Below are 25,523 nucleotides of genomic sequence, written 5' to 3' on the forward strand. Positions count from 1 at the left end.
ATTCCGAGGTCAGGTGGCCAGTTAGCTGGTTTTATAGTAGACAGTCTGCTTTTCAGCTGTTCTGGGCCCTAGCAGGCATGGAGAAAGCACTGGGTGCCTTTATGTCTGGTATTTTAATTTTCAACACTGAGGCTTCTGCTGCTGAATTCTGTAGCTCAGAAGAAATGCCTGTATTCCAAGGGAATTCAGAAGGGAACATAGCAGTGGTGGAAACAGGATTCTCTTCCCCCTAATACCCTCCCCGCCCCTCTCTTCTCCCAAGTGGTACGTGGATCTTTATGTTACACACTGCATGTGCAACTCCTTGTCTGGTGTTTGCGAGGGCCTGCTATTCTGAACCATACAAACCCTGAGGCTGGGTGATCCCACCAAGACATAAGTTCTATTCCTGGGATGCTTTGCTCATCCTTTTTAATTTAGCCTTCCCCAACACAGTAGTATTTTAGTGTGGATGTATTGCATTTGTTGTGGAGGGAAAGGAGGGGAGAGGTGTTCTCTTGCCTGCTAGAACTATACCTGCTGTTTACATTTCTTCTTTGCCTCTGAATGCAAGCAGGAGACTGAACACGATCACTAAACTCAGGAAGCCAGTCTGGGCTGGCAGTGTGGTGCTGTGGGTAATAATAATTATAAACATGGTATTTAAGTGCTTACTCTGTGCCAGGCACTGTACTAGGCGCTAAGGTGAGTACAAGCAAGTTGGGTTGGACATAGTCCCTGTCCCAATGTGGGGCACACACAGAGTCTCAATCCGCATATTATAGATGAGGTAACTGAGGCTCAGAGAAGTGAAGTGACTTGCCCAAGGTCACACAGGATAGAAGAGCCTTGATCATACGAATCAGAAGACTTGCTTCTGGTGCCTGCTCTCTTGGGGACTCTGTCTGCCTGAGGTAATCATGCCATGCTTCCGTTTAATTCAAATAAAATGGGATAAGCAAACAGTGAATGTGTTCATGCATTAGAGGTTTGGTTGACATCTGTATGGTTCAAGCTGAGTAGGCATGTTTTTCGGGTGTGATTCCATTCTCGTGTCCCGATTAGCTAAATTGACAACTGTGGTCCGGTAGTTTGGGAGCTCTATGTTGCTTGAGAGAAGCAGTGTGGCTTAGTGGGAAGAGCACGGGCTTGGGAGTCAGAGGTCATGGGTTCTAATCCTTGCTCCGCCACTTGTCAGATGTGTGACTTTGGGGCAAGTCACTTAACTTCTCTGTGCCTCAATTGCCTCATCTGTAAAATGGGGATGAAGATTGTGAACTCTATGTGGGGTAACCTGATAACCTTGTACCTACCCCGGTGCTTAGAACAGTCCTTGGCACATAGTAAGCACTTAACGAGTACCATCATCATTATCATCATCATCATTAATTCCCATTTACAGAAGAGGTCACTGAGACCCAGAGATGTTAAGTGGCTTGTCCAAGGTCACACAGCAGACATGTGGCGGAGCCAGGATTAGGACCCAGCTCCTCCCGACTCCCAGGCCCGTGCTCTATCCCCTGAAATCTTTAGGTGGAACTAGTGGTATTTCTCTGGAGGGATGTGTCTCTTTGTGCCCAGACTACTTCAGTCAATAGTAGTGAGTGCTTACAGTGTATGGTGCCCTGTACTAAACCCTTAGGCCTTTGAGGGTCCTTGCACACCAAGCAGAGATGTAGTGGAAAGAGTGTCCTGAAAGATCTAGATCAGTAGCGTAGCGCTCAGCCGTGGACTTCAGTGCCTAAGCTCGTTGTGGGTATGTGTCCGTTTACTGTGTAGAGACCACCATACTAAGTTCTTGGAAGAGTACAGTAAAACAATAAACACTCAATAAATATGTTTGAATGAATGAATGAGTTGAAGCAAAAAGGTATCGTGCCAGGAAAGAAAGTCTGGCTCTGGCACACTTCTCTGGATTGCCAATCAAGATTCCTTTCACATTTTTGCCCTTTTGCAAAGTTGGTTTACTGTCCCTCACTCATTGGAAATGCTGGCCAAAAGGCAGCAGAAGAGGTACTGATCCAGCTTGGAGAGGCAGGAGTGGGAGAGCAGACAGATCCTTCAAAATCAAAACTCCTTCATTTGATGAGCAGAATAAATCACGGGAACAAACAAGTAGATGGCAGATATATCCGATTACCTACATTTTTATAAGCCATTCATTATTTTAATTACCTTATGATCGGTCCAGAAACACACAGTCTAAAGGGATTTGAGGCAATCATTTTATTACTTCTAATCATTATACACTTAATTGCTTTAGTGTGGAAACATATAGATACTGCGGGCACATATTCCTAGGGCTAGGCTGGAATTATTAGTAGGGTTTCTATCTCTTGGATTCATATGCAAGATAATCAGGTTGTCCCACATGGGGAATCACAGTTCTTAATCCCCATTTAACAGATGAGGTAACTGAGGCACAGAGAAGTTAGGTGACTTACCCAAGGTCACACAGCAGACAAGTGGCGGAGCAGGGATTAGAATCCATGACCTCTGACTCTCAAGCCCGGGCTCTTGCCACTAGGCTACCCTGCTTCTCTAAGTGTGAGTCCCATGTGGGACAGGGACTGTGTCCAGCCTCATTTGCTTGCATCTACCCCAGTGCTTAGAACAGTTTCTGGCACATAGTAAGTGCCTAACAAGTACCATAATAATAATAATAATAATAATTGTCATTACTAATAGTTTTCCCCTACACAAATGCAGGACTCTACTAACCCTTCTGCTCTGTTCCTCCTTGCCAGGGGCAAGGGATACCTTAATGCCAACTGTTTTCATGGCACATTTGGAAGTGGGCTGAAAAGACTCATTAAAAAGAGTAGTCCCTTGGCCCCGGTCTCTCTACGTTACATTTTTACGTGTTCTGGCTAAGCAGTGACTTTGCAACAGTGTAGCTGAGATGGGAACAATATCATTGTGATGAATAGGCTAAATCTTGCCACCCCGAATGCCTCATGAAATATTATGACCGGATGTGGATGATATGATTTTAAATAATGCACTAGCATCTATCCTGGCTCAGTTTCCTTCCTTTCCCAGCATCCTTTGGGGCAGCCTGGGCTGGAGCTCAGAGAAACCAGCAATAAGCAGCTTCCTTATTGCAGCATTCTCCAGTGACAGATAGACATTCCGATGAGTGTGACTCATCATCAGTCAGTTCGGTGTACTCCTCTGATTTTTCATCTTTGAGTTCCACAAGGGGCAGAAACTACAGACGGAGGAGTTCCTCTGTTGCATCAAACCCCTCCATTAAAACAGTGGCTCACTATCAACACAGCAGCCGGAGAAAGATTCTCAGCTGTGCATTTTGTTTCTCTCACTCTTAATAATGACTATGTTTTGTTGCAATGCAGTCTCCTACATTGGCTTGCTTGGAAAAAGAATTCCAATGATTTTAAGCTAAGAAATTTTACATAGGTGCCCTTGAATATTTTTAAGGCCTTAATTTGAATTCATACTTTCTGGGGAACAATCAGCATATGGGGGCACATACAGTCCAGACATGGCTGACCCTCCCTGAGGAGTTTCTTCTCACAGAATTTAGTGTGTGGAATGAGTTTGTGGTGGATTGCAGATTAGAAGACAAGCACACTGTACCCAGCAACACAACTGAAAACCTACAGTTAGGATGCTAAGGATGCTTCGAGGAAAAGTTGCAGGCACGTGTCTTGACGAGAATGTGAGGGCATGACTGAAAGGCTTTAAAACCTCGTACTCTTATGGGCTACCTGGAAGATTACACTGAAAAAAACAACCACCCATTTTCCCAGATTATTATTGATTGCGTGTAACACAAAGGATACCCAAGAGGCCTTCCCTGACTAAGCCCTCTTTTCATCTTCTCCCATTCCCTTCTGTGTCACCCTGGCTTGCTCCCTTTATTCATCCCCCTTCACAACCCCACAACACATATGTACCTATATGGAATTTATTTATAATAATATTGTTCAAACACTGAATACGTATGATTCTATTTATTTGATACTTGATTCTATTTATTGCTATTGTTCTTGTCTGTCCGTCTCCCCCGATTAGACTATAAGCCCGTCAAAGGGCAGGGACTGTCTCTACCTGTTACCGATTTGTACATTCGAAGCGCTTAGTACAGTGCTCTGCACATAGTAAGAACTCAATAAATACTATTGAATGAATGAATAAATGATTGAATGAGTGAAAGAATGAGAGCTGCACACAGGCTTGTGGTTTAATTTTCAAAGAAAGCCCCATTCAGAGACACCTCCATGGGGACCGAGATGTCTCTTTGAGGAAATGAAGCCATTAGGTTTTTCCCAAAGTGATTTGTGCAGAGTGGCAGGAGGCTGACCTCTCCCATCCCTTGGAATCAGAAAGTGGGGAGAAGTGGAGCCACGTTTGCCACTTCATGTTTTGGTTCCAACAATGGAACAGAACACCTGTCCCCGAGACCTGTCACTGGGCTCCAATGTGGGACTGGAGGCTCCTCTCTCACCTCTGGCCCTGGAGCCCCGTGGGACTAAGATGTGGCCACACCTCCCCTTCACGGCCAGATAAATTGAGACATGCTCTGAAAGCAGGGTGGGTTTCAGGGTCTGGAGCTGCTGGAGTTGATGCTCCCATCAAGAAGATTGAGAGTTGCTTGGTCCTGAGACTTCCCTCTTCCTCTTTCCTTCCATTTTCCTCATTTCCCCCCCCCCTTCACTTTTCCTCCCCATTCTCTTCCTTCTCCTTCCTCTTCCCCTACCTCACTGCACCAGTGACCAATCTTCTCAGTGGTCCCCCACAGATTCACTTTGGATGTGATAATTTTTCATTTTAAACTTATCCCTAACACTTAAGACAACTTTTCTTATTTTCGTATCTATGTGCTAAAGTGTGTTGGATTTTTATCTGGCAGAGAGTAGTGAGCATAATAGCAGTATTTTGTATTTATTTTCATTCTCTCTCCTCTCTCTCTCTGTTTTATTTATCTTTCTGTGTCAGCCCACTCCAAGGGCTTTAGTACTTGGCAGTACCTGACTTTACTTTCTTGGTTTGCCAGTGTTGAATCAGTCATAGAGAGACACAATAACCCACTGAAGGTCATCCATTTAACATATTGGAGGCAGCCCTCCTGACCCTTCTTGGACTGGGTCACTTTTCAATCAACCAGGATACAGACCGAGTCCTCTTAGGATGACTTGAATTGATGATGATGATAAAATAATGACTGTGGTATTTGTAAGGAGTTTACTATGTGCCACACACTGTACTGGGTCACAAGATATTAAGATAATCTGGTCAGACAGGGTCCTGGATTTTCATAGGGCTCACAGTCTAAGAAAGAGAGAGAATAGGTATCAATTACAATGAGCCCCCCCCCCTTTTTTTTTTGCTGCCTAGGCTCTGTCCCAAATGTCTTTTGTTTCTGTTTCCAGGAGGCCCAGAAGATCAACAATGGCACTACACAGGCGGATGGTACGCTCAAGCCAGTGGATGAAAAAGAGGAGGTGGTGGCAGCAGAAGTCGGCTGGATGACTTCCGTGAAAGATTGGGCAGGGGTCATGATCTCTGCCCAGACGCTAACCGGCAGAGTCCTGGTAGGCTTCATGAGTGCCTCTCCTAATCTTCCTTTTTCATGTTTATGTTCATCTTCTTGTCCATTTGATATTGACTTAGTTTTCCATGAGACCGCTTGTGGCGAATCAGATCTGGTTATGGGTGCCCACAAAAGGGCAGGGTACTGCTCGGCCAGTGACTAGAATCCTGACATTCCACCACTCTGGGGGGAATGGAGTTGGAGTGCCCTTGGGAGAGGAAGAACCGGGACGACTATTGCAGATGTCACTTTTCCATTTTCCCAGTCTCTTCCAGTAGATAATTGCCTTCTCTTAAAGTTCTGGCTTCCCCTTGTACATATTTGGATTAATTGCTAGGTTACCCTCAGGTTAAGAGTAGTGTGACCAGTTATCAAAGCATTGAAAAGCAGGGTTTTCTGTAGAATTTTTTTTAAAGTCTGAATCTCCTTTTGTTTGCTTTTCTGTTTAAATCTCCATCTCCATATGAAGGCCTCTTCTGCCCAGTTAGCATCCTATCGGCAGGAAATACAATCGAGACTCCCCGGTTTGATTTCACAGGAAATTTTGCTGGAGAAGAAAATGAAGAGCAGGATGGGTATTGTTAATCAGTCATATTTATTGAATGCTTATCCTGTGCTGAGCGCTGTACTAAGCACTTGGTACAAATGCAATATAACAGTTGGCAGACATGTTCCTTGCCCACAACAAGCTTCCAATCTAGAGGAGGAGACTCCTCTGCCCTCATGTCCTTGCTTACATAGTTTGCCTAGCCTGGAACATATTCCCCTCTCTCCCACCAAATTTGTACATGGTCGCACAGTCAGTTGTATTTTCAGTTGCTTATTGATCACTCTGCAAATTTCTGCCATTGGACTATAACCTCCTTGTGGGCAAGGAATATGCCTTGTGAGTATGCCTCATGCTTCTGTAGTACTTTTTCCTCAAATGCTTAGAACAGTGCATTGCACACAGTGGGCATTGAATAAATACCACTTCCACCATCAGGAAGCTAATACTGTTTCCTATTTGGCTTATACAAACAAACCATGTTGTCAAGTTTAGGGAGCACCCCAAGGCTTCCCTCATGGGTTATGAATTTTCAATCTTGCCAACCTAGGAGAATTTCAGTAATGTTGAACCCAAGAGGCCAGTGTTAACAAGGTGCTCCTGCTTAAGATGAAGATAGATGGGGCTCTAGAAGTAAAAACTCTATGGAGCATGGTATATAAATCAAAATCAATTCCCATGTCCACTTCTAAACCACCTTTGTCTCTTGAATAAAAAGGGACAAAAAAAGGTGTAATTGAATTTTAGAGCTGTGTGATTGCTTAAAAGTGATCAGATTACTGCTTTCTGAGTTCCTTGCCAAGGGAAGGAAGTGTTTTTAACACGGAGAGACCCAAGTATTGTTAAAAACTGTCATCTCTCTATGACTTCCTTTTGTCCACTCCAGCGCCTCTTTCAGTGTTATATTGGGACTTTTCCTGAACTTGGTGAAAGATGAAAATGGAAGTGAGTCTGCTGCCTTACAGTGTACAAGAACCAGCAATGCCAGCTCTCACAGTCAGTTCCTGGGGAACAGATTCTCAGTTGGGATCATGTTGCAGGGTTTGACGTCAGCATCTGTGTGAAGTGCCCTCAATGGATGAATGTGCGTCTGAGCCTTTATGGTCTAATCCTGCCGGCATTCGCTTCCACTGAGATTTTGCCTTCTTCTGAACTGTACTTCCCTGCATGCCCAGATCTTAGGCTGCTCACTTAGGGCTTTGTACATCATCTGGTCTCCTATGGTTTCCTCTGAGGGTTGGAGTTGTGGCTTCAGCTTGGTGAGCGGGTAGAGCAATTAGAAGTAGTTGACTCCCAGCAATAGAACATACTCTGGATAATTCAGGGATTATTACGGAGATTTCTTTTCTTCCTTTTCCTTAAGAGAAATCTAATTGTTTCAGCTGGACGGCATCTGGATCCAGAGCGATGTTTTCTTAGAGGCAGAGGGCAGACAGGACAAAACTTCTTTTACATCCAAAGGTCATTTACCTGGTAATGCTAAAATGTTTATTCTTGCAACAACAGTGAGACAGAAGCAAGAACAGATATCATGCTTTTCAGAATTTCCCTTTTTAATTTTTAATGAGTTTTCCTTGACGTATCACACTGGAAAATTTCCTTAACATCTGGGCCTCTTTGTCTGCTATCTCCAAGCCCCAGATGAACAATGCCGCAAGCTTGGATGGTGTGGAAACTGTTGCCACTTTAGTGGGTAGGAGCTGGAGGAAGTTTTACTGGGTAAAGCCTCCCATGAACAATTACAGTTGTTAGTTAATTTAAATCATCAGCCTGGATAGCTTCAGTAGTCAGAAGGCCATGCTAGGAACTGGGCAAAGGTTGGGGAAAATAGAAAAGGTTTTAGGGGCTAGATTTCACACTGGGCACAGTTGTTTGCTGTTGTGGACAGGTGATCAGCCTAAGGCACTTGATTTGTCCTTGGTCTATTGGTTGCAGAGATTTGATATTGTCACACCAAAGTAGACAAGAGAATCTTCAGCACCACAGTGCCACTCAAGCAGTTTAACTTTTCAGAGTTTGGCCACGTCGTCCTTCTCTTGTTTGGGCATTTTCAGAAGGAGCAGATCTGCCTCCCTGTCTAATAATAACATTGATAAAAATTATGGTATTTAAGTGCTTACCATGTTCCAGACACTGTACTAAGCACTGGGGTGGACACAAGCAAATCTGGTTGAACACAGACCCTGTGCCACGTGAAGCTCACAGACTCAATCCCCATTTTACAAATGAGGTAACTGAGGCACGGAGAAGTGAAGTGACTTGCCCAAAGTCACATAGCAGACTAGCGGCAGATCCTGGATTAGATTCCATGACCTTCTGTCTCCCAGGTCCATGCTCTACCCACTATACCTGTCTGACCTGAGAAAAAAAAAAAACTATAGGGAATTTAGTAATAATAATAGTATTTGTTAAATGCTTACTATGTGCCAGGCACTGTACTGAGTGCTGGTGTGGATTCAAGCAAATCAGGTTGGAAACAGTCCCTGTCCCACGTGGGGCTCGCATGTGGTGAGTTCAAATTCTGACGCTGAGTTTGTCTACTCATGGAAAGTGACACAGTGTAGTTGCCTCCATTTCCTTCTATAAAACAGCTGGGCCAATTCCTTGGCCCCAACTTTGCCTGTTAATTAGAGAAATGCTCTCTACCTGTTGGATGCAATGAATACCCATAGTAGAGTGAGAGATGTAAGCTCTAGGTACTTTTGTGGTATTTGTTAAGTGCTTAACAGGTACCAGGGGCTGAACTAAGCACTGGGGTAAAAACATGATAATCAGGTTGGACACAATCCATGTCCCAAACATTTCTTGGTACGATAGCAGGGTGGCTTGGTACTTAGTTGCATGCCCAGCCCTGAGAACTGCCTATTGATGCCATTGTGTCTAGCATATCTCTGTAACAATTTCCTCTCCTCCCCACTGTCCTCACCTCTTCTATCTCCTGACACAATGTGGGAAAATGGATGTCTTGGTATTGCTACTCTCCGAGGTTTTTCTGGATAAGTACGTCAGTGTGTGAACATTGATCTAGAAAAATGTATTTCTAATTCAACCAACTGAAAATACACACTTGGGGTAGCAAAAAATAGGTGTGCCCCACCCTCCACCTTAAACTTTTTCCCTAATGCACTACCTTAGTGGATCTTTGCATTTTTCATTCAACTTATTTTGATTTTAAAGGTTGTACTCTCCAAAGTGCTTTTGTAGTCTCCCAAGAGCTTAGTACCGTGTTCTGCACACAGTGAGCACTCAATAAATACCATTCTTCAATTATGAAAGGAAATACTGTCAAATATGCCTTTCAAATGTAATCCTGTTGGTACAGTCAAATGGCTAGTTTTTTTAAACGTCATGCTGATGGAAACTGAAGTTAGGCCAGTTGACTAAAATGCGTCAGCACATGAGCAATGTACTTAATTAAATATATGAAGCATGCCCAAGGAACTAGTATCATTTTTCCTTTTAGCTTTTTTGGTGTGTGATTATCCCCCAAAGTCTCTGAATAACATTCCTTCCATTTGGGTCCTCTCCACAAGTTAACACATTCTCTCTGGGCAAAACTCCATCCTCGAGCAGTTCCAGAAAATTTCAAATTCTCTAAGCTTGTACATACGTTTCCACTTTCCTGGCAGTTTTGAAGAGAATATCATTATATGTCATGCAAAGACCGAGAAATGAGGCATCGCTAAATGGTTGTATTTTAGTGAAGTTGATGAAAATTGTCACAATTCCAAATTCTCATATATTAAAAAAAAATGAAATGATTGTATATCTGGAAATCCTACTTGCCAAACTTCACTCCCCAGGAAGCCATTGAAGTTAGAGGAAGTTGTAGGCATGTGGAGGAGAAAGGATTTTGGCTCTTGCCTCTTAGAGCCACTTGAGCATAGATTCACATCTATTTATTTCCTTAAATTTATCCCAAGCTGCTCCCCATTTAACTGAAGAAACAGAGTCTCTGAATGATGAAACAATGACCCCAAATCTCTTAGCTAGTCAATCAGCCTTGCAGTCAGATGAGAAATATCTTCAGGGAGCAAAAACTTTCCCCAACTTACCTTCTTTTTACATCTGCTAGTGTTCATTCCACCCTGACTTCATCACTCCTCCCTCTATCCTCCCTCCCACCCCTCAGCTTTCGAGCTGTCTGTAGAAATTGGGACATGTTGCTTGCAGACCCATAAAAGTCATCAGAAAAGATACTGTTCTCTGGTGTTCCAAGCACTTTCTGTGCGCTAGGTATGTTGTGTGCTTCATAATCAGAATTATTTCCTTTGTTTCACTGCAATGATCCAATCCCAGCACTTTATACAGGGGTTTGCGGACAGTAAGCACTCAATAAATATGATTGACTGGACCAGTGAGCAGCACTGCATGATCCCTGACAACTTGATCCCAAGGAGTCAAAACTATAGCACCCACCACTGTTGTTGTTCTTGGCTCTGTGCCACTAAAAATTGTGGTAATTTTTAAGTGTTGACTATATGCCAAGCGCTGTGCTAAGCATTGATGAAGTTACTAATTAATCAGGTCAGTCAGAGTCCCTGTCCCCCAGGGAACTCACAGGCAAAAGTAGGAGGGAAAGCAGCTATCAAAGCCCCATTTTGCCGTTGAGGCAACTGAGTCTCAGAGAAGTTGTGACACAGCAGGTATGTGGTGGAACAGGCATTTAGAACCCAAGTCCTCTAACTTCCAGGCCTGTGTTTCATCCACTGAGTCACGCTACTCTTCACTAAGCAGCGTGGCTCAGTGGAAAGAGCATGGGCTTTGGAGTCAGGGCTCATGAGTTCGAATCCCAGCTCTGCCACTTGTCGGCTGTGTGACTGTGGGCAAGTCACTTAACTTCTCTGTGCCTCAGTTCCCTCATCTGTAAAATGGGGATCAAGACTGTGAGCCCCACGTGGGACAACCTGATTCCCCTATGTCTACCCCAGCGCTTAGAACAGTGCTCGGCACATAGTAAGCGCTTAACAAATACCAACATTATTAAGTCCTGAATTGCAGTATGTTGCAGTGAGTGTCTTGGAACAGAAAGACGTATTGGAGGTTTGATGACAGAGTAACTTTTTAATTTTCACACGTAGCCCAACAGTAAAATTTGACTCTTAGCTCCGAAGCATGTAAAAAGCTCTATTATTGTCCAGGAGAAATTTGCCAGTAAGGGGTTAATCAGTCCCAGTCTGGTGGAAAGGGGAAGTTTAAGGAGCAGAGCGAGTGAACCAGTAAGCCTTCCTGAAATTTACCCTCACTTTAGGATGGGCTGTCGGGATGCAGGATTTGATAGTCACTGTGATGAAGATCTCTGAACCGTGGGCTCATTCTCTTATGATGACAAAGAGAGGATGTCCGCACATTTGCTGCAGGCAGCCATTCCCTTTAGAAAGCGCTGTGTTTTCATCAATGAAACAGAAATCGGTGAGAGTTCTGGAAAATTCCAGAAGGACCAGTTGATGGCATTTGATAAATATATTCTAGCTTTCTAACTAAATTAGGCTTTCACTTTTCAACTCGATTAATAGTCATGAAAGTCAGGACCACCTTGCTTTGGTGACTGGGCAGGTAGCATAGTCTGGAGTGGGCTGGGATTAGTGGGCCAGCTTTACAGTTCAGTCTCTGGATGTCACAGGAAAAACTCATGAGGTAAATGAGATAAGATATGGAAAACAATTCAGCATCCTTCTCATTTCTAATTTAGAATGGGCAGGGGCACCTGCAGTGGTAATTAAGCATCATTTCTAGTCTAGAAATGGAGGTGGCACCTTGAGTTGTAGTTAAGCATTATTCTAGTCTAGAAGCAGGGATGGCACATGGAGTGGTAGTTAAGCATCATTTCTAGTCTAGAAGTGGGGGAGGCACCTGGAGTGTAGTTAAGTATCATTTTTAGTCTGGGGGGGAGTGGCACCCGAAGTCATAGCTAAACATCAACATGAGATTCTGTGAGCACTTGAGTATGTTGTTGTTATTATTATTAAGTGCCGTGGAGTCGTTTGCAATTAATAACGACTCCATGTATATACTTTCTCCAGAACGTCTTGTCCTCTGCCGTAATCCGTAACTGTTCTAATGGCTCTTCCATTATTGTTGTTAGGGTCTTTTCCATCTAGCTGTTGGTCTGCCTCTTCCATGTTTTCCCTGGACTTTTCCTACCCTTAGTATCTTCTCAAAGAATTAGTCCTCCTGATTATATGTCCAAAATATGCTAATCTAAGTCTAGTCATTTGGCCTTCCAATGACCATTTTGGTTTAATTTGGTCTAAAATCCAGTTGTTTGTCTTTTGGGCAGTCCATAGTATTCACAAAAGCCTTCTCCGACACCTCATTTCAAAAGAGTTGATCTTCTTTCTATCCCGTTTTTTCGCTGTTAAGCTTCCGCATCCATATAGTGTCACTGGAAACACTGTAAAGTTGACAATTTGTATTTTTGTGGCAATAGTTACATCAACACATTTCATGACTTTTTACAGGCTCTTCATAGCAAGTCTTCCAAACATTAATCTTCAACATATTTCTTGGCTACTATTTCCTTTATTACTGATTATCGATCCCAGGAGAGAAAAATTGTCAACTATGTCAATTTTCTCCATCCACTACAAATGTTAAACTTCCAGTTGTCATGATCTTGTTTTCTTGACATTCAAATATAGGCCCGCCTTTTTGATCTCATTTTCCTTATTGTGAATCATTTGCCTACCTTGTTCCATCTTACTGCTAATGGGGTGGCTTCAGAAATGTCAGCCTTTTCCCTCCACACCCTGGGACAGGTCAACATTTGGGTTACCTCCTTCAGCTTCTGAATAGGTTCCTATGACCTATGCCGAGTCTCTCCTCTCCAAATAATAGTTAGCTACTGCTCTTGGCCAATAGAGATGTCCCACTAGTGGCAGGATGATGCTTGGAATGGATGGGAAGCTACTGGAGGCAGAGAATTGCCCCACTATCAAGCTTAGACAATTGAGAAACAATATGGCTTAGTGAAAATAATAATGATAATAATCTTGGTATTTGTTAAGTGCTTACAATGTGTGAGGTACTGTACTAAGTTTTGGGATGAATACAATTGGGATGGACACAGTACCTGTCCCATTTGGGGCTCACAGTCCCAATTCCCATTTTACAGATGAGGTATCTGAGGCCCAGTGAAGTGACTTACCCAAGGTCACACAGCAGATAAATGGTGGACTAGGGAATAGAACCCACATCCTTCTGACTCCCAGGGCCGTGCTCCGTCCACTACACCACGATGCTTCTCGGCAATTACTTGAAAACAGCACGGGCCTGAGAATCAGAGAACCTGGGTTCTAATCCCAGTTCCACTACTTACCTGTTGTGTGACCTTGAGCAAGCATTTAAATTCTCTGTGCCTCAGTAACCTCATCTGTGAAATGGGAATTAATGTTGGTATTAGTTAAGCACTTACTATGTGCAGAGCATTGTTCTAAGCGCTGGGGTAGATACAGAGTAATCAGCTTGTCCCACGTGAGGTTCACAGTCTTGATCCCCATTTTACAGATGAGGTAACTGAGACACAGAGAAGTTAGGTGACTTGCCCACAGTCACACAGCTGACAAGTGGCAGAGCTGGAATTTGAACCCATGATCTCTGACTCCCAAGCCTGTGCTCTTTCCACTGAGCCATGCTGCTTCCTGACTGTGTCCAACCTGATTATTTGATATCCACCCCAGCAGGTACAGTGCCTGGCATATAATGCTTAAAAAGAAAAAAAATTTAAATCTCCAGTTCCATGGAGATTTCAGAATAACCTCTCTATGTAACTGGTCCTTATGCTGACCCCGATAATAAATGTCATTTTCAGTTACTTTATATCCATTTTTGAGGCCGTTTCAGGAGTATAGGTTGTACCTGAAGATTCAAGAGAAAAAGAAGCTTCTAAATCGGCATGCCATTCCTAAGAAGCAATTCGATCATGAGAGAGGATGATAGGCCAGATTTTCCATTTTCTAGGCTATGAAATAACCATCATGGGATTGATGGATATTGTCAAAAACAATGCACTAAACTGAAAGTGTCCCCAAGAAGTTGATTTTCCACCTAGAAGGATCTCGTTTAATGCTTTTCTAAGTGCCTATTGTTACCTATTTTTCTACTCATTTTGGAAGGCAGTGGGCAGTTCAATATATATATATATATATACACACACATATATATATATATATATATATATATATGTTCACACCTTTATAGAGAGGCTTGGGTTGAGGTATCCAAATATGTACTGTGCAGACATGGGTAAAAATTGTTTTAAAAATAATCTTAAACTGAAGCTTTTCAAAATAAGTTAATAAGTTTCAGGTTCAAGATCATTCATCTAGATATAAGGCTCAAAAATGGAGGAGCAATGATGAAGAAGTTATCAGAATGTTTATGGAAGATTTGCTAGCACATGCCTCACTGACATGTGCCAGGAAAATCATGGTCAGAGACATGAGAGAGATTATGCTACCAAGCTTAGTTTGCTAAACTAAGTTTAGGAAGAGGCATGCTACCTTGTGACAGTACAAATGTGAACACATATTTGAAGGGAACAAGAATTTGGTGTACTATTCTTTCCATCCCTCTGGGATTTCAGTCCCTTTCTGAATGACCCACCCGACAAAAGTCTGTTCCCAGTGTAAAATGACCCAGGAAGTGTATTTCTAATTGTGGTCTTCCCTGAGGATCCTTTTGCTAAATGAAAGGTAAGAAATTCAAAATGCATTCCTTTCCAGAAGACAAAGTGTCTAGACTTCTAGACAGTGACTACATTTTGAAAATAAAAATTATTCCTAAATGAATCTCTCATAATTTTATGAGTTCATTTTGGTACTACGATAAAAAAGAGATGTCATCATCTGCAGGATTGCTTTTGAAGAAACTACATCATGGGAAATTATCTTAGAAACAGAAATAGAGATAATGTTTCTTAATGGAAAGAGCACAGGCTTGGGAGCCAGAGAACCTGGGTTCTATTCATTCAATAGTATTTATTGAGCGCTTACTAGGTGCAGAGCACTGTACTAAGCACTTGGAATGATCCTGTCACCGCTACTTGCCTGCTACGTGACCTTGGGAAAGTCACTTAATTTCTCTGTGCCTCAGTTTACTCACTTGTAAAATGGGAATTCAATGTGTGTTCTCCCTCCTGCTTAGATCGTGAGCCCCATATGCATGGGGACCATGCCTGACCTGATTATCTTTTTCTGCCCCAGCACTTAGTAGAGTGCTTAGCACATAATAAGCACTTAACAAATACCATAATTCTTTTTATGACAGGCCAAAAAACAATCATTTTCACGCCCTCCTTCCTAATCTCACTTAGTAGAGAGAATGAGTTTTGGTAGTCATTTCTAGCAAAGGGTGCAGTGCCTTTTTTCCTGTTTCAGTTAACTGATGGATCAGTCAACCAATCGCATTTATTGTGTGCTTGCTGTGTGTAGGGCACTGTATTAAGTGTTTATGAGAGAATAATATAACAGAGTTGGTAGACACATCCCCTGCCTTTTGATACTCAAAAGCTTCTTCCTTGATCCTGATAATCATTTCAACTGCTGGTGGCTTCAAGTTCTGGACATGACATTTCTTAGTTTCTTGCCCTTAAGGAAATGAGTATGATTTGGGCACTATGGCATATTAGTCAATGAATTCTATGTATTGAACACTTACCGTGTGTAGAGTACTGTATCAAGCCTTTGAGAGAATATAATACAACACTGTTGATAGACATATTCCCAGCCCACAAGGACTTAGAGTTTAGGGGAATAGACTGGCAATTTTGTCTACAGTCCTAGACAGAATTTCAATCACATAGCAGCTACATCTGGTGGACACGTCGGCAGTTAAATATAATTTCAGAAAGGTATGTGAGTTCTGTGCACGTTTATTCCTCGCCGGCAGAAAATAGCTTCCTGGAAAAGAATAGCTGTAATTTGCATTAGTCTTGGGATGAAAACACCAATTGCTATATTCTGCTCATATTGTTGCCTGGGAAGTTGTGGTTAAGATTCTGAATGTGCTTTATTTTAGACTGTAAGTTTGTTTTGGGCAGGGAGTGTGTCTTTTGACTCTGTTATAGTGTACTCTCCCAAGTGCTTAGTATAGTGTTCTGAGTATATTAAATGTTCAATAAATACCACTGATTGATTGATTTCACCTAGAGACTGAGCTTCGCTTCTGGTATATTCTGATTGCTCTCTTCAGACCCCAAGCCAGAGGAAGGAAAGAAATATATCTTATTGCCCATTGCACATTTCTTGAGCCCTGGTGATTAGCTGCTAACCTCTCACTGAAATCTTTGACTTGAATACAACTTTGAGCTCTTTCATTTCTTTTTCCTCAACTCCTTCCTTTTATTGCCTATCTTCATAGTTCTCCAGTAACATTTCTTTACCATTTGCCCTTTACTACTCCTGCTTTCACCTCCTTATCTCATTCTCTTCTTTCATTCCTCTTCCTCTTCTGTTGAACTACTTAAAGGTGCTTATAATTAATTACTGTAAGTTCTTTGGGGGAGGGAACATGTCTACCAACTTTAGTAAATTGTACTTCCAAGTGCTTAGTACAGTCTCTGAACACAGTAAGTACCTAATAAGTACACTTGATTGATTACTTTCCCTTAGAGAAGAACCAGTATGTAAACTACTCCATGGGAATATATTAAATGACTTAGTAGACTTTTGAGCCTTTCGTGTCCCTGAAAGCAAAATGTTCTAGTGAACAGAGCACTGGACAGAGTTCTATTCCAAGTCTTGGCCCTGAGTAACTGAGAAACCTTGGATAATTCAACTTAACTTTTCTAGGCTGAGCTTTCTCTAGTTTTAATGAGCTAGAGATAACATCTCCCTTCAGGGATGTTTTGATGGGGAAAAATGGAAATGATAGATGTGGAAATACTTGGGGAATAAAAACACTATAAACAGGCAAGGTATTCTTTATTCATTAAATGATACTCTAGTGGCCTGAAAAATATTAAAGCTGAATGTGAAAATGTCTGCATTTATTCTTTGGAAGTAGATTGTGGACTGACAAAATCCAACTTAATGCATCTGTTTGAGCATAACTCTATGGCGACTTGACAAGAACAAAGAAGGCTTAATGGATCCCTCATTTTTCTTAATAGTGCTAACATTTTCACACTCCATTTCAACTTACGATTACAATTCTACTGAAAAATGTTAAATCCTGGAGACAAACGGATCTTGTCTAGACTGAAAGTTGTTTGAGGACAGGGATCATGTCTAACAGCTCTACTGATTAGTATTCTCCCAAACATTTAGTATAGTGTGCTGCACAAAATAAACACCACTGGTTAATTGATAATAATTGTACTAATTGCTCTAAGTGCTTACTATGTGCAAAGAACTGCACTAAGTGTTGGGGTAGGTCCAAGAGAATTAGGTTGGACAGAGTCCTTGTCCCACACGGGGCTCAAAGTCGAAGTTGGAGGGCGAGTTGGCATTGGGAAAGAAACCGAGACACAGAGAAGTTAGATGACTTGTTCAAGGTCACGCAGCAGACAAGAGGCGGTGTCAGGATTAGATGAGAAACAGCATAGCCTAATGGGTAGAGCTTGGGCCTGAGAGTCAGATCTGGCTTCTAATCTTGGCTCTACCACTTGTCTGCTCTGTAGCCTTGGACAAGTCACTTAACTTCTCTGTGTCTCAGTTACCTTAGCTGTAAAATGAGGATTAAGACTATAAACCAACCTGTGGGCTCAACCAGGCCAGGCAGGGACTATGTCCAACCTGATCAACCAATATCTATCCCAACACATTATACAGTGCCTGGCACATAGTAAGCTCTTAACAAATACCGTAAAAAACTACAACCGCAAAAAAAAAAAAGGTCCTTCAGCTCCGAGGCTCATTGTTTCTTCTAGGTGACAAGGCTTCTTCCAGAATGAAAGGGATGTGAAATGGTACATTCATAGTTCCTGGGATTTGGGATAGATGTCAGAGGGAGCACCTATCACCCTGTTTCTTCCAGCACTAATCGGACTATGGCGCTGACACCCAATCAAAATATTTTGATGGTGAAATTTTTTATATGGTATTTGTTAAACTCTTACTATGTGTAGGCACTGCTCTAGATGCCTCTAGACTGTGGATTCTTCAGGGGATTGTTCTAGGGATGACCATAGTTGCTGGTAGTTGCTCAAGGGTAGTGGTGACCCCTATCTCCATCCACCTTACCACTGGCTTTCCTGAACTCTGAGGCTTTCCAGGTTGGGAGTAGGGTATGGATGTGTAACCTCATCATCGTTAATGGTATTTATTGAGTGCTTACTGTACTCAGAGCTGTGCTAAGCACTTGGGAGAATGCAATACAGCACAGTTGGTAGAACATCCTGAAATATTCTTGTGATTCAGGAATATTTAATTCCATTAGGCAGTGGGGAGGGCTTGGAAACAAGGGTAGTGATGTCTGCCTTGGGTTTGTTTACGTGGCTCTGGGATCACTATCAGTAGGGAGGTTCTAAGTCTTGAGTTGGGTGCGTGTGGAAACTTGGCAAAAATAAGAAATTTTTCCATAGGAAAATTAATCTTTCCAAAACATGTTTGCCTCAGATAGACACTTTCAAAAGCCAAGGACACCTGATTCTAGCCCCTTCCTGTATTAGGGAGAGGGAAGGTGAAGGAATGGCTGCTTCTCAGCCACAGCCATTTGGGAGCAAAATTCCTGTGTCCTGGAGAGTGGAAACTGACACCTCTTTAATGGCAAAGACTCAAGTCCTCTGGATCAAAGAAACCCCTAATCAATAACTCAGCAAATGAAAATTGTAGAACCTGAGTTGAAGTATCCCATGAAGAAAGTGACAACACAAAACCAGCAATCTCTTTTAAGTGAATAAAAAAAGAAATGAAAACTAACCTTCTACAGAAGCCAGTTTTTGAAATTAAGGAATTAAGGTGAACAAGATAATTTCCCTTGAACCGATGCCAGTTGGTTAATGGAGTCTTCTGTTACACCACTGGAAGAATATTTTTCTCGAGGAAGATATTACAGAAATCTTAATCTTGTTGCTTGCCTACACCTTCCTTTTATTAATCTAAGGATCTGGTAATCTCACAGCACATTGAATATAAGAGATGACTGTGAAATACATAACAGATACAAATGGTCATTACTCAGGCTGAAGAACTGGTTAATTTCGAAAGACAAAGAAAACATGAGTTGAAAAATTAGCAATAAATGCATATTTGAGGAATGGACTCTTCCTTAGAGATTTTCTCCAAAAGCTATGCATGAAGTTTGATTTCAATTAATTATATAATCCTTCCATTAATATCTTTTCCTCGTTGTTTATTATTTCCAGGATCTAGGTATTTTTCTAGTCCAATTGCAGCATCTTTAGAAGAGTTTTGAGGAAACATAATTCAGTTTATCTTTTTTAAGAGTTGAAGAGAAACTTAAACATTTGTTTGAAACAAAATAGTTTCCTGATCTACATCTTCAAATATATGTAAAAAGTGTCGACAAACCCGTGTGTTTACATGTGTAGGTATAGTTTTCCCTGTCTAGACTGTGAGCTTATTATGGGCAGGGAATGAGTTTGCAAAGTTTGTTATACTGTACTCTCCCTAGCACTGTATACAGTGCCCTATACATAGTAAGCATTCAAATAATACCAGTGATTAATTAGTTCCCACTAAAAACTTAATCCCAGATTATGAATTGAATTTGGTCCATTTCTTTTACTCTAATAATAATAATAATAACAATGTTGGTATTTGTTAAACACTATGTGCAGAGCACTGTTCTAAGCGCTGGGGAAGATACAGGGTAATCAGGTTGTCCCACGTGAGGCTCACAGTTAATCCCCATTTTACAGATGAGGGAACTGAGGCACAGAGAAGTGAAGTGACTTGCCCACAGTCTCACAGCTGACAAATAGCAGAGCTGGGATTCGAACCCATGACCTCTGACTCCCAAGCCTGGGCTCTTTCCACTGAGCCACGCTGCTTCTCTACTATTACTCTTCTACTGTAAGGAGATGGACCTGGGATATGACAGTTGAGCAAATAAAAACCCATTGTGTGTGTGTCTGTGTGTGTGAGTGTTTGTGTAATAATTGGTATTTTTTTAAGCACTTTCTATGTAACAGGCACTGTTCTAAGTGCTGGGCTAGGTACAAGCAAACTGGTTGGACACAGTCTCTGTCCCATCTAGGGCACACAGTTTCAGTCCCTATTTTACAGATGAGGTAACGGGCACAGAGAAGTGAAGTGATTTGCTCAAGGTCACATAGCAAACAAGTGACAGAAATGGGTTTAGAACCCATGACCTCCTGACTCTCAGGCCCGTGCTCTATCCCCTATACCAAGGGGACGAGATTGGAGGAGGTATATATGTGTATGAATGTGTGTGTTGAGCGCACAAGTGCATATCCTTCATTGCTCTCAGTTGCAGTATGTTTGCTTATTTTACCGAACTTTAGCTGAATTTTCCTAACTGCTGCTGAGGCAAGCAACCTTACCCATGAACATTTGTTCATCTCCAGGAGGCAGGCAATTTCTGTCTCTCCATACGTATAAACATTTCATAAATGGAAGATTTATCAATAATAATAACCAGTAAAAACACATGGGGGGATTGGAAAGAGGAAGCAACACAGTGCAAAAGAAAAAAAAATTATCTTAAAGACTTATAAGAATTTGACAACTTAAAAAACACTCACAAGAGATGCAGGTGCTGAGTTGATTTTCCTCAAAAATTGATCTTTATTAATATTTCCAAATAATACTGAATTACTGAAAAAGATTACATTCTTTAAATTTAGTTTTAATTTAGTAAACAGTGAGAGTTGGAATATTACAGAAGAGAAATCATGTCTCATCTGATCTAGGTCCCACTTAACGGGTAATAAATTCATTAGTGCTTGGCAGAGTATAATGAAACAATAAACAGATACATTCCCTGCCCACAATGAGCTTACTGTCCAGAGGGCAACTGACTTGCCCAAAGTCACCCAGCAGGCAGGTGGTGTATCCAGGATCAGAACCCAGGTCCTCTGACTCTTGGGCCCGAGGTCTTTCCAAATTGATAATTACATTATGGTACTTATTAAGCACATACTATATGTCCAGCGCTTGTTCTAAACTCTGGGCTAGATACACATTAATCAGGTTGCACACAGTTACTGTCCCACGTGGGGCTCCCACTCTTTATCCCCAGTTTATAGATGAGTGAACTGAGGCACAGGAAGTTAAGTGACTTGCCCAAGGTCACACAGTAGACATGTGGCAGATCTGGGATTAGAACCCATGAAACTTCTGCCTTCCAGAGCCATGCTCTATCCATGAAGTCATGCTACTTCTCAGCTTCTCAACATTAGTCAACTTTTTCTTATTTCTGAGTACATGTCCACTTTTTATCCACTCCATTAGCATTTATTGAGTCCATACCTTGTGCACACAACTGTACTGGGTGCTTGAAAGCATAAAAGTGAAAGGTAATAGTCCCTGCCCTTGAAGATCTGTGTCTCACTTTATGGAAAGTTTCAAGAAGGGGCACATTGCTGTCAAAGGAAGGCATTTGTTAGATGTTTAATTTAGTATGATCAATGAGACAAATGATGGTATTTACTGAATGCTTACTGTGTGGAGAGCTCTGTACTGGATGCTTGGGAGAGAACAATATGATAGAGTTGATAGGCATAATCCCTGTTCATAAGGAGTTTACAGTCTAAAATGGGGGACAGATATTGAAATAAACCTCATATAGCCAGAGGAGATGGCATCATATAAGGATATGTACCTAAGTGCTGTGTAGCTGAGGGTGGGGTTAATGTCAAGTGTTTAAGGGGTACAGATGTAAGTGTAAAGTTGACATAGACAGGAGGGTGAGGTTGTCCACAGTGGCACACTGTCTCTAAGAAAATTTGATGTACTTTGCAGTTATGTATTTTCAACAAATTTTATGTCATCATCATCAATGGTATTTATTGAGCGCTTACCGGTATTCAGAGCTCTGTACTAAGCACTTGGGTTAGTACAGCACAACAGAGTTGGCAGATACATTCCCTGCCTACAACAAACTACAGTTAATAGTGCCTGTAATCTGTAAAACAACATATCAAACGACAGAATAGTCAACATATGTCCCCGGGATGAGATGGAAAGATAAAGAGAAGGTGCAAAAATAAATAAAAAGCAACAGCAAACAAATTACATTATTTTAGTTTATTTTTGAGAGCTGCCACTTACAATTCCTGCCATTCATTATTATGGACGTGGATTTTTAAATGATAAGTAAAATTAACTTCTCTAAACTACAACCTTGCATTAATTCTCTATAAAAGAACTGGTTCTTGATAATTTGGAGATTTTAATTTCAGTCTAGTGTCAGTTACTGATTTTTAAAGGAGTTGAAAATAAAAACTGTACCAATGCTTTCAAGTATTTTCTCATAAATTGATTTCTAATTCTTCCCCAAATCAGTAGAACATCTGTACTTTTTTTTTTTTAACTGAGTAGGAAACAGACAAGGGAAAGTTTAAGTTTTTTTCTCAAGTTTATTCACAGTGAGTCAATGAAGGTCAGTTTCTTGTTAAGGTTCATATGTGAATGATGGGGAGTGAGAAAGTGAAAGGGTTTTGTTTTTTTTTTGTTAGGGAGATTTGAATGGCATAAAACACCAGAAATTCCCTTTTCAAATCCTGCAGGTGGGAAAGATGGAGATTTGAAGAAAATGGGGAGGAGCCTAGGTTGAAATAATTGTATGGAGGGGGTAAAATAAGATATTGTGCAAAATATTTCCAAAATTTCCTCCCACTTTCAGAATTTTTTCCATCTCAACAATTCTTCCTAGATTTTAGATTTTAGAGCCACTCTTACTCTCCCAAGTGCTTAGTACAGGGGTCTGCACACAGTAAGTGCTCAATAAATATAGTTGACATGACTTACTGATCCTGTAGCACTTGAGAATTCAGTATATCCTCCCTTATAAATGTTCATTTTCCAAATGCCATCCTTAGTACACAACAGTAACATCTTCAATGTAATCCTTCCCTACTTTCACCACTCATACCACTCAGAAAGCTCTTTCTCTTCCAAATGCTGAAAATGTTTTCACCGGGTTGGTGTGTCATCTTTTCCTTTCTTGATTTAGGAGCCCCACACCCTGTTTCTTCCTGTTTTCTACTTCAGTGGTTCATCCTCCAGCTATTTTCACTCCCATGTAAAGGCCAGTCTTTCTCAGTTCTCAGTTTTGAACTAACGAAATCTTAGTAATGATGTTATTTTGAAAGTCAGAGTTTGGGTGGGAGAGGATAAAATAAGGAGACACAAAGTTTTTTCTAAGGTTTTCTAATTGACATTCAGGTAAAAGTGGTCTCTCCAGCAATAGGATTTCAAATAATGAGGAAAATAACTTGGTTACAGGAAAATTTACTCTTCAGATGTTGTGTCTTCAAAGTACAACATCTCTTGAGTATTAATTCCATTGTTTAGGAAAAGGCACTTTTAATTAGGAATTTATGGGAGTGCAGTTGGGAGAAAATTGGCAGAGAATAACCTTTACCGATAACTTTCTTGGCTCATTTCTCACTTGAGATCCTTCACCTTCTTAGATTGCCACATTCCACTTCATTGGAAACATTCTATAGCTTAGAAAATCAGGGTTTTGCTTAGAACCCAGTATTATGATTTTTTCAAAGCAAGGGAAAATATTAGAATAAAGTTTGATTTATGAGACTCCTATTTTTGCTGAGTTTCCAGAGCTTCTGCACATATTGAATGCATCCTTTTGTGTACAGTCCTCTAGTCTGTAAGCTCCTCTCTAGACTGTAAGCTCTTTGTGGGTAGGGAATGTGTCTGAGGTACTCTCCCAAGCGCTTAGTATGGTGCTCTGAACACAAAGTGCTCAATAAATATGAATGAATGAATGAAAGTGTTTGGTAATTGCTTTCATGCAACTGGAGATATTTCTGAATGTTCTATCTACTCTAATAGCTAAGAAAGTTAAGGTTTCCCCATGGTTTCTGGCCAAACTACCAGAACAAACTGGAGGAGCAGACTGATAATGGCTGCTGTCTAGAAAGAAAGGGAACCAAAGCTGGAGGGTTTTTAGGGTGTTTGTTTAGCACTTACTAGGTACCAGGTATCATTCTAAGCGCTGAGATAGATACAAGTTACTCAGATTGGACACAGCCCATGTCCCTCATGGAGCTTCACAGTATTAATTCCCATTGTAAAGATGAGGTAACTGAGGTGAAGTGACAATATCACACAGCTGAGCAGTGGAGGAGGTGGAATTAGAATCGAGGTTCTAATTTCCACACCTGTGTTCTACGCACTAGACCAATTAATTGCTCAATTAACTCCATTCTAATGCTGCAGTGTAGCCTAATGCAAAGAGCACAGGCCTTGGAGTTAGAGGAGTTGGGTTCTAATCCTGATTTTGCCACCTGTTTGCTGTGTGACCTTGTGCAAATCACTTAACTTCTCTGGGCCTCAGTTTCCTCCTCTGCAAAATGGGGATTTGCTGCCTCTTGTGTGGGGCTTGCTTATCTTGTATCTGTCTCAGTGCTTACTACAGTGCTTGGCAATTTGTAAGTGCTTAATAGGTGAGCAGCAACGAGAAGCAGCGTGGCTCAGTGGAAAGAGACCGGGCTTGGGAGTCAGAGGACCTGAGTTCTAATTCCGGCTCCACCACTTGTCAACTGTGTGATTTTGGGCAAGCAAGTCACTTCATTTCTCTGTGCCTCATCTGGAAAAGGGGGATTAAGACTGTGAGGCCCACGAGGGACAACCTGAATACCTTTTATCTCCCCCAGCACTTAGAACTGAGCTTGGCACCTAGTAAGCACTTAAATGCCATTATTATTATTACTAAGTGCCATTATTATTAATGTGATATTAGGGTTAGAGCCCTAGTAGGTGAATCAAATATCTGATCTTTGGTTCCTTTTGGGAACAGTGAATTAAAGCACTGGGCTGATGATGGTTTTGATACTCTCAGGGTTGGGCTCGGTCAGCAGTGGGAGGGAGAAACCTACTGTAATTCAGGAATTGTCCCAAAGGTGGTACTCGGGTATAGAAGCTGTACTCACTGGTATGAATATGGAGAGGATAATAAAAAAAAATAATTATGGTATTTGTTAAGCACTTACTATGCATCAGGCTCTGTACTCAGGGCTGGGGTAGATACAGGTAATTGGGTTGGGCATAATCCCTGTCCCACATGGGACTCTCAGTCTTAATCCCCATTTTGTAGACGAAGTAACTGAGCCACAGAGTAGTTCAGGGAGTTGCCCAAGGTCACACAGCAGACAAACGGCAGAGCTGGGATTAGAACCCAGGCCCATGCTGTGTCCACTAGGCCTTGCTCCTTCTCATTTATATTTATTCTCTCTCATTCTTATGCCTGGTGTATTTATAAGTTTATCCTAATCGCTTCCCCACTAAATTGTGAGGTCAAGAGCAGGGATCTTGTTTCCTACTACTCTAT

At 41.5% G+C, this 25,523-nt stretch overlaps 1 protein-coding gene across 19 annotated transcripts in view; it reads left to right on the forward strand.

The window, feature by feature from the left end:
• The window catches only part of KCNMA1 (potassium calcium-activated channel subfamily M alpha 1), an 879,166-nt gene that overhangs the window by 246,072 nt on the left and 607,571 nt on the right, over positions 1 to 25,523 (forward strand). For all 19 annotated transcript variants that reach the window (XM_029059250.2, XM_029059251.2, XM_029059252.2 and 16 more), the window contains exon 2: positions 5,376 to 5,537. In XM_029059250.2, coding sequence (XP_028915083.1) covers positions 5,376 to 5,537 — 162 coding nt within the window. The remainder of the gene's footprint in view (positions 1 to 5,375; positions 5,538 to 25,523) is intronic.

Source organism: Ornithorhynchus anatinus, chromosome 3 (genome assembly GCF_004115215.2).
Source record: "Ornithorhynchus anatinus isolate Pmale09 chromosome 3, mOrnAna1.pri.v4, whole genome shotgun sequence".
Lineage (NCBI taxonomy): Eukaryota > Metazoa > Chordata > Mammalia > Monotremata > Ornithorhynchidae > Ornithorhynchus > Ornithorhynchus anatinus.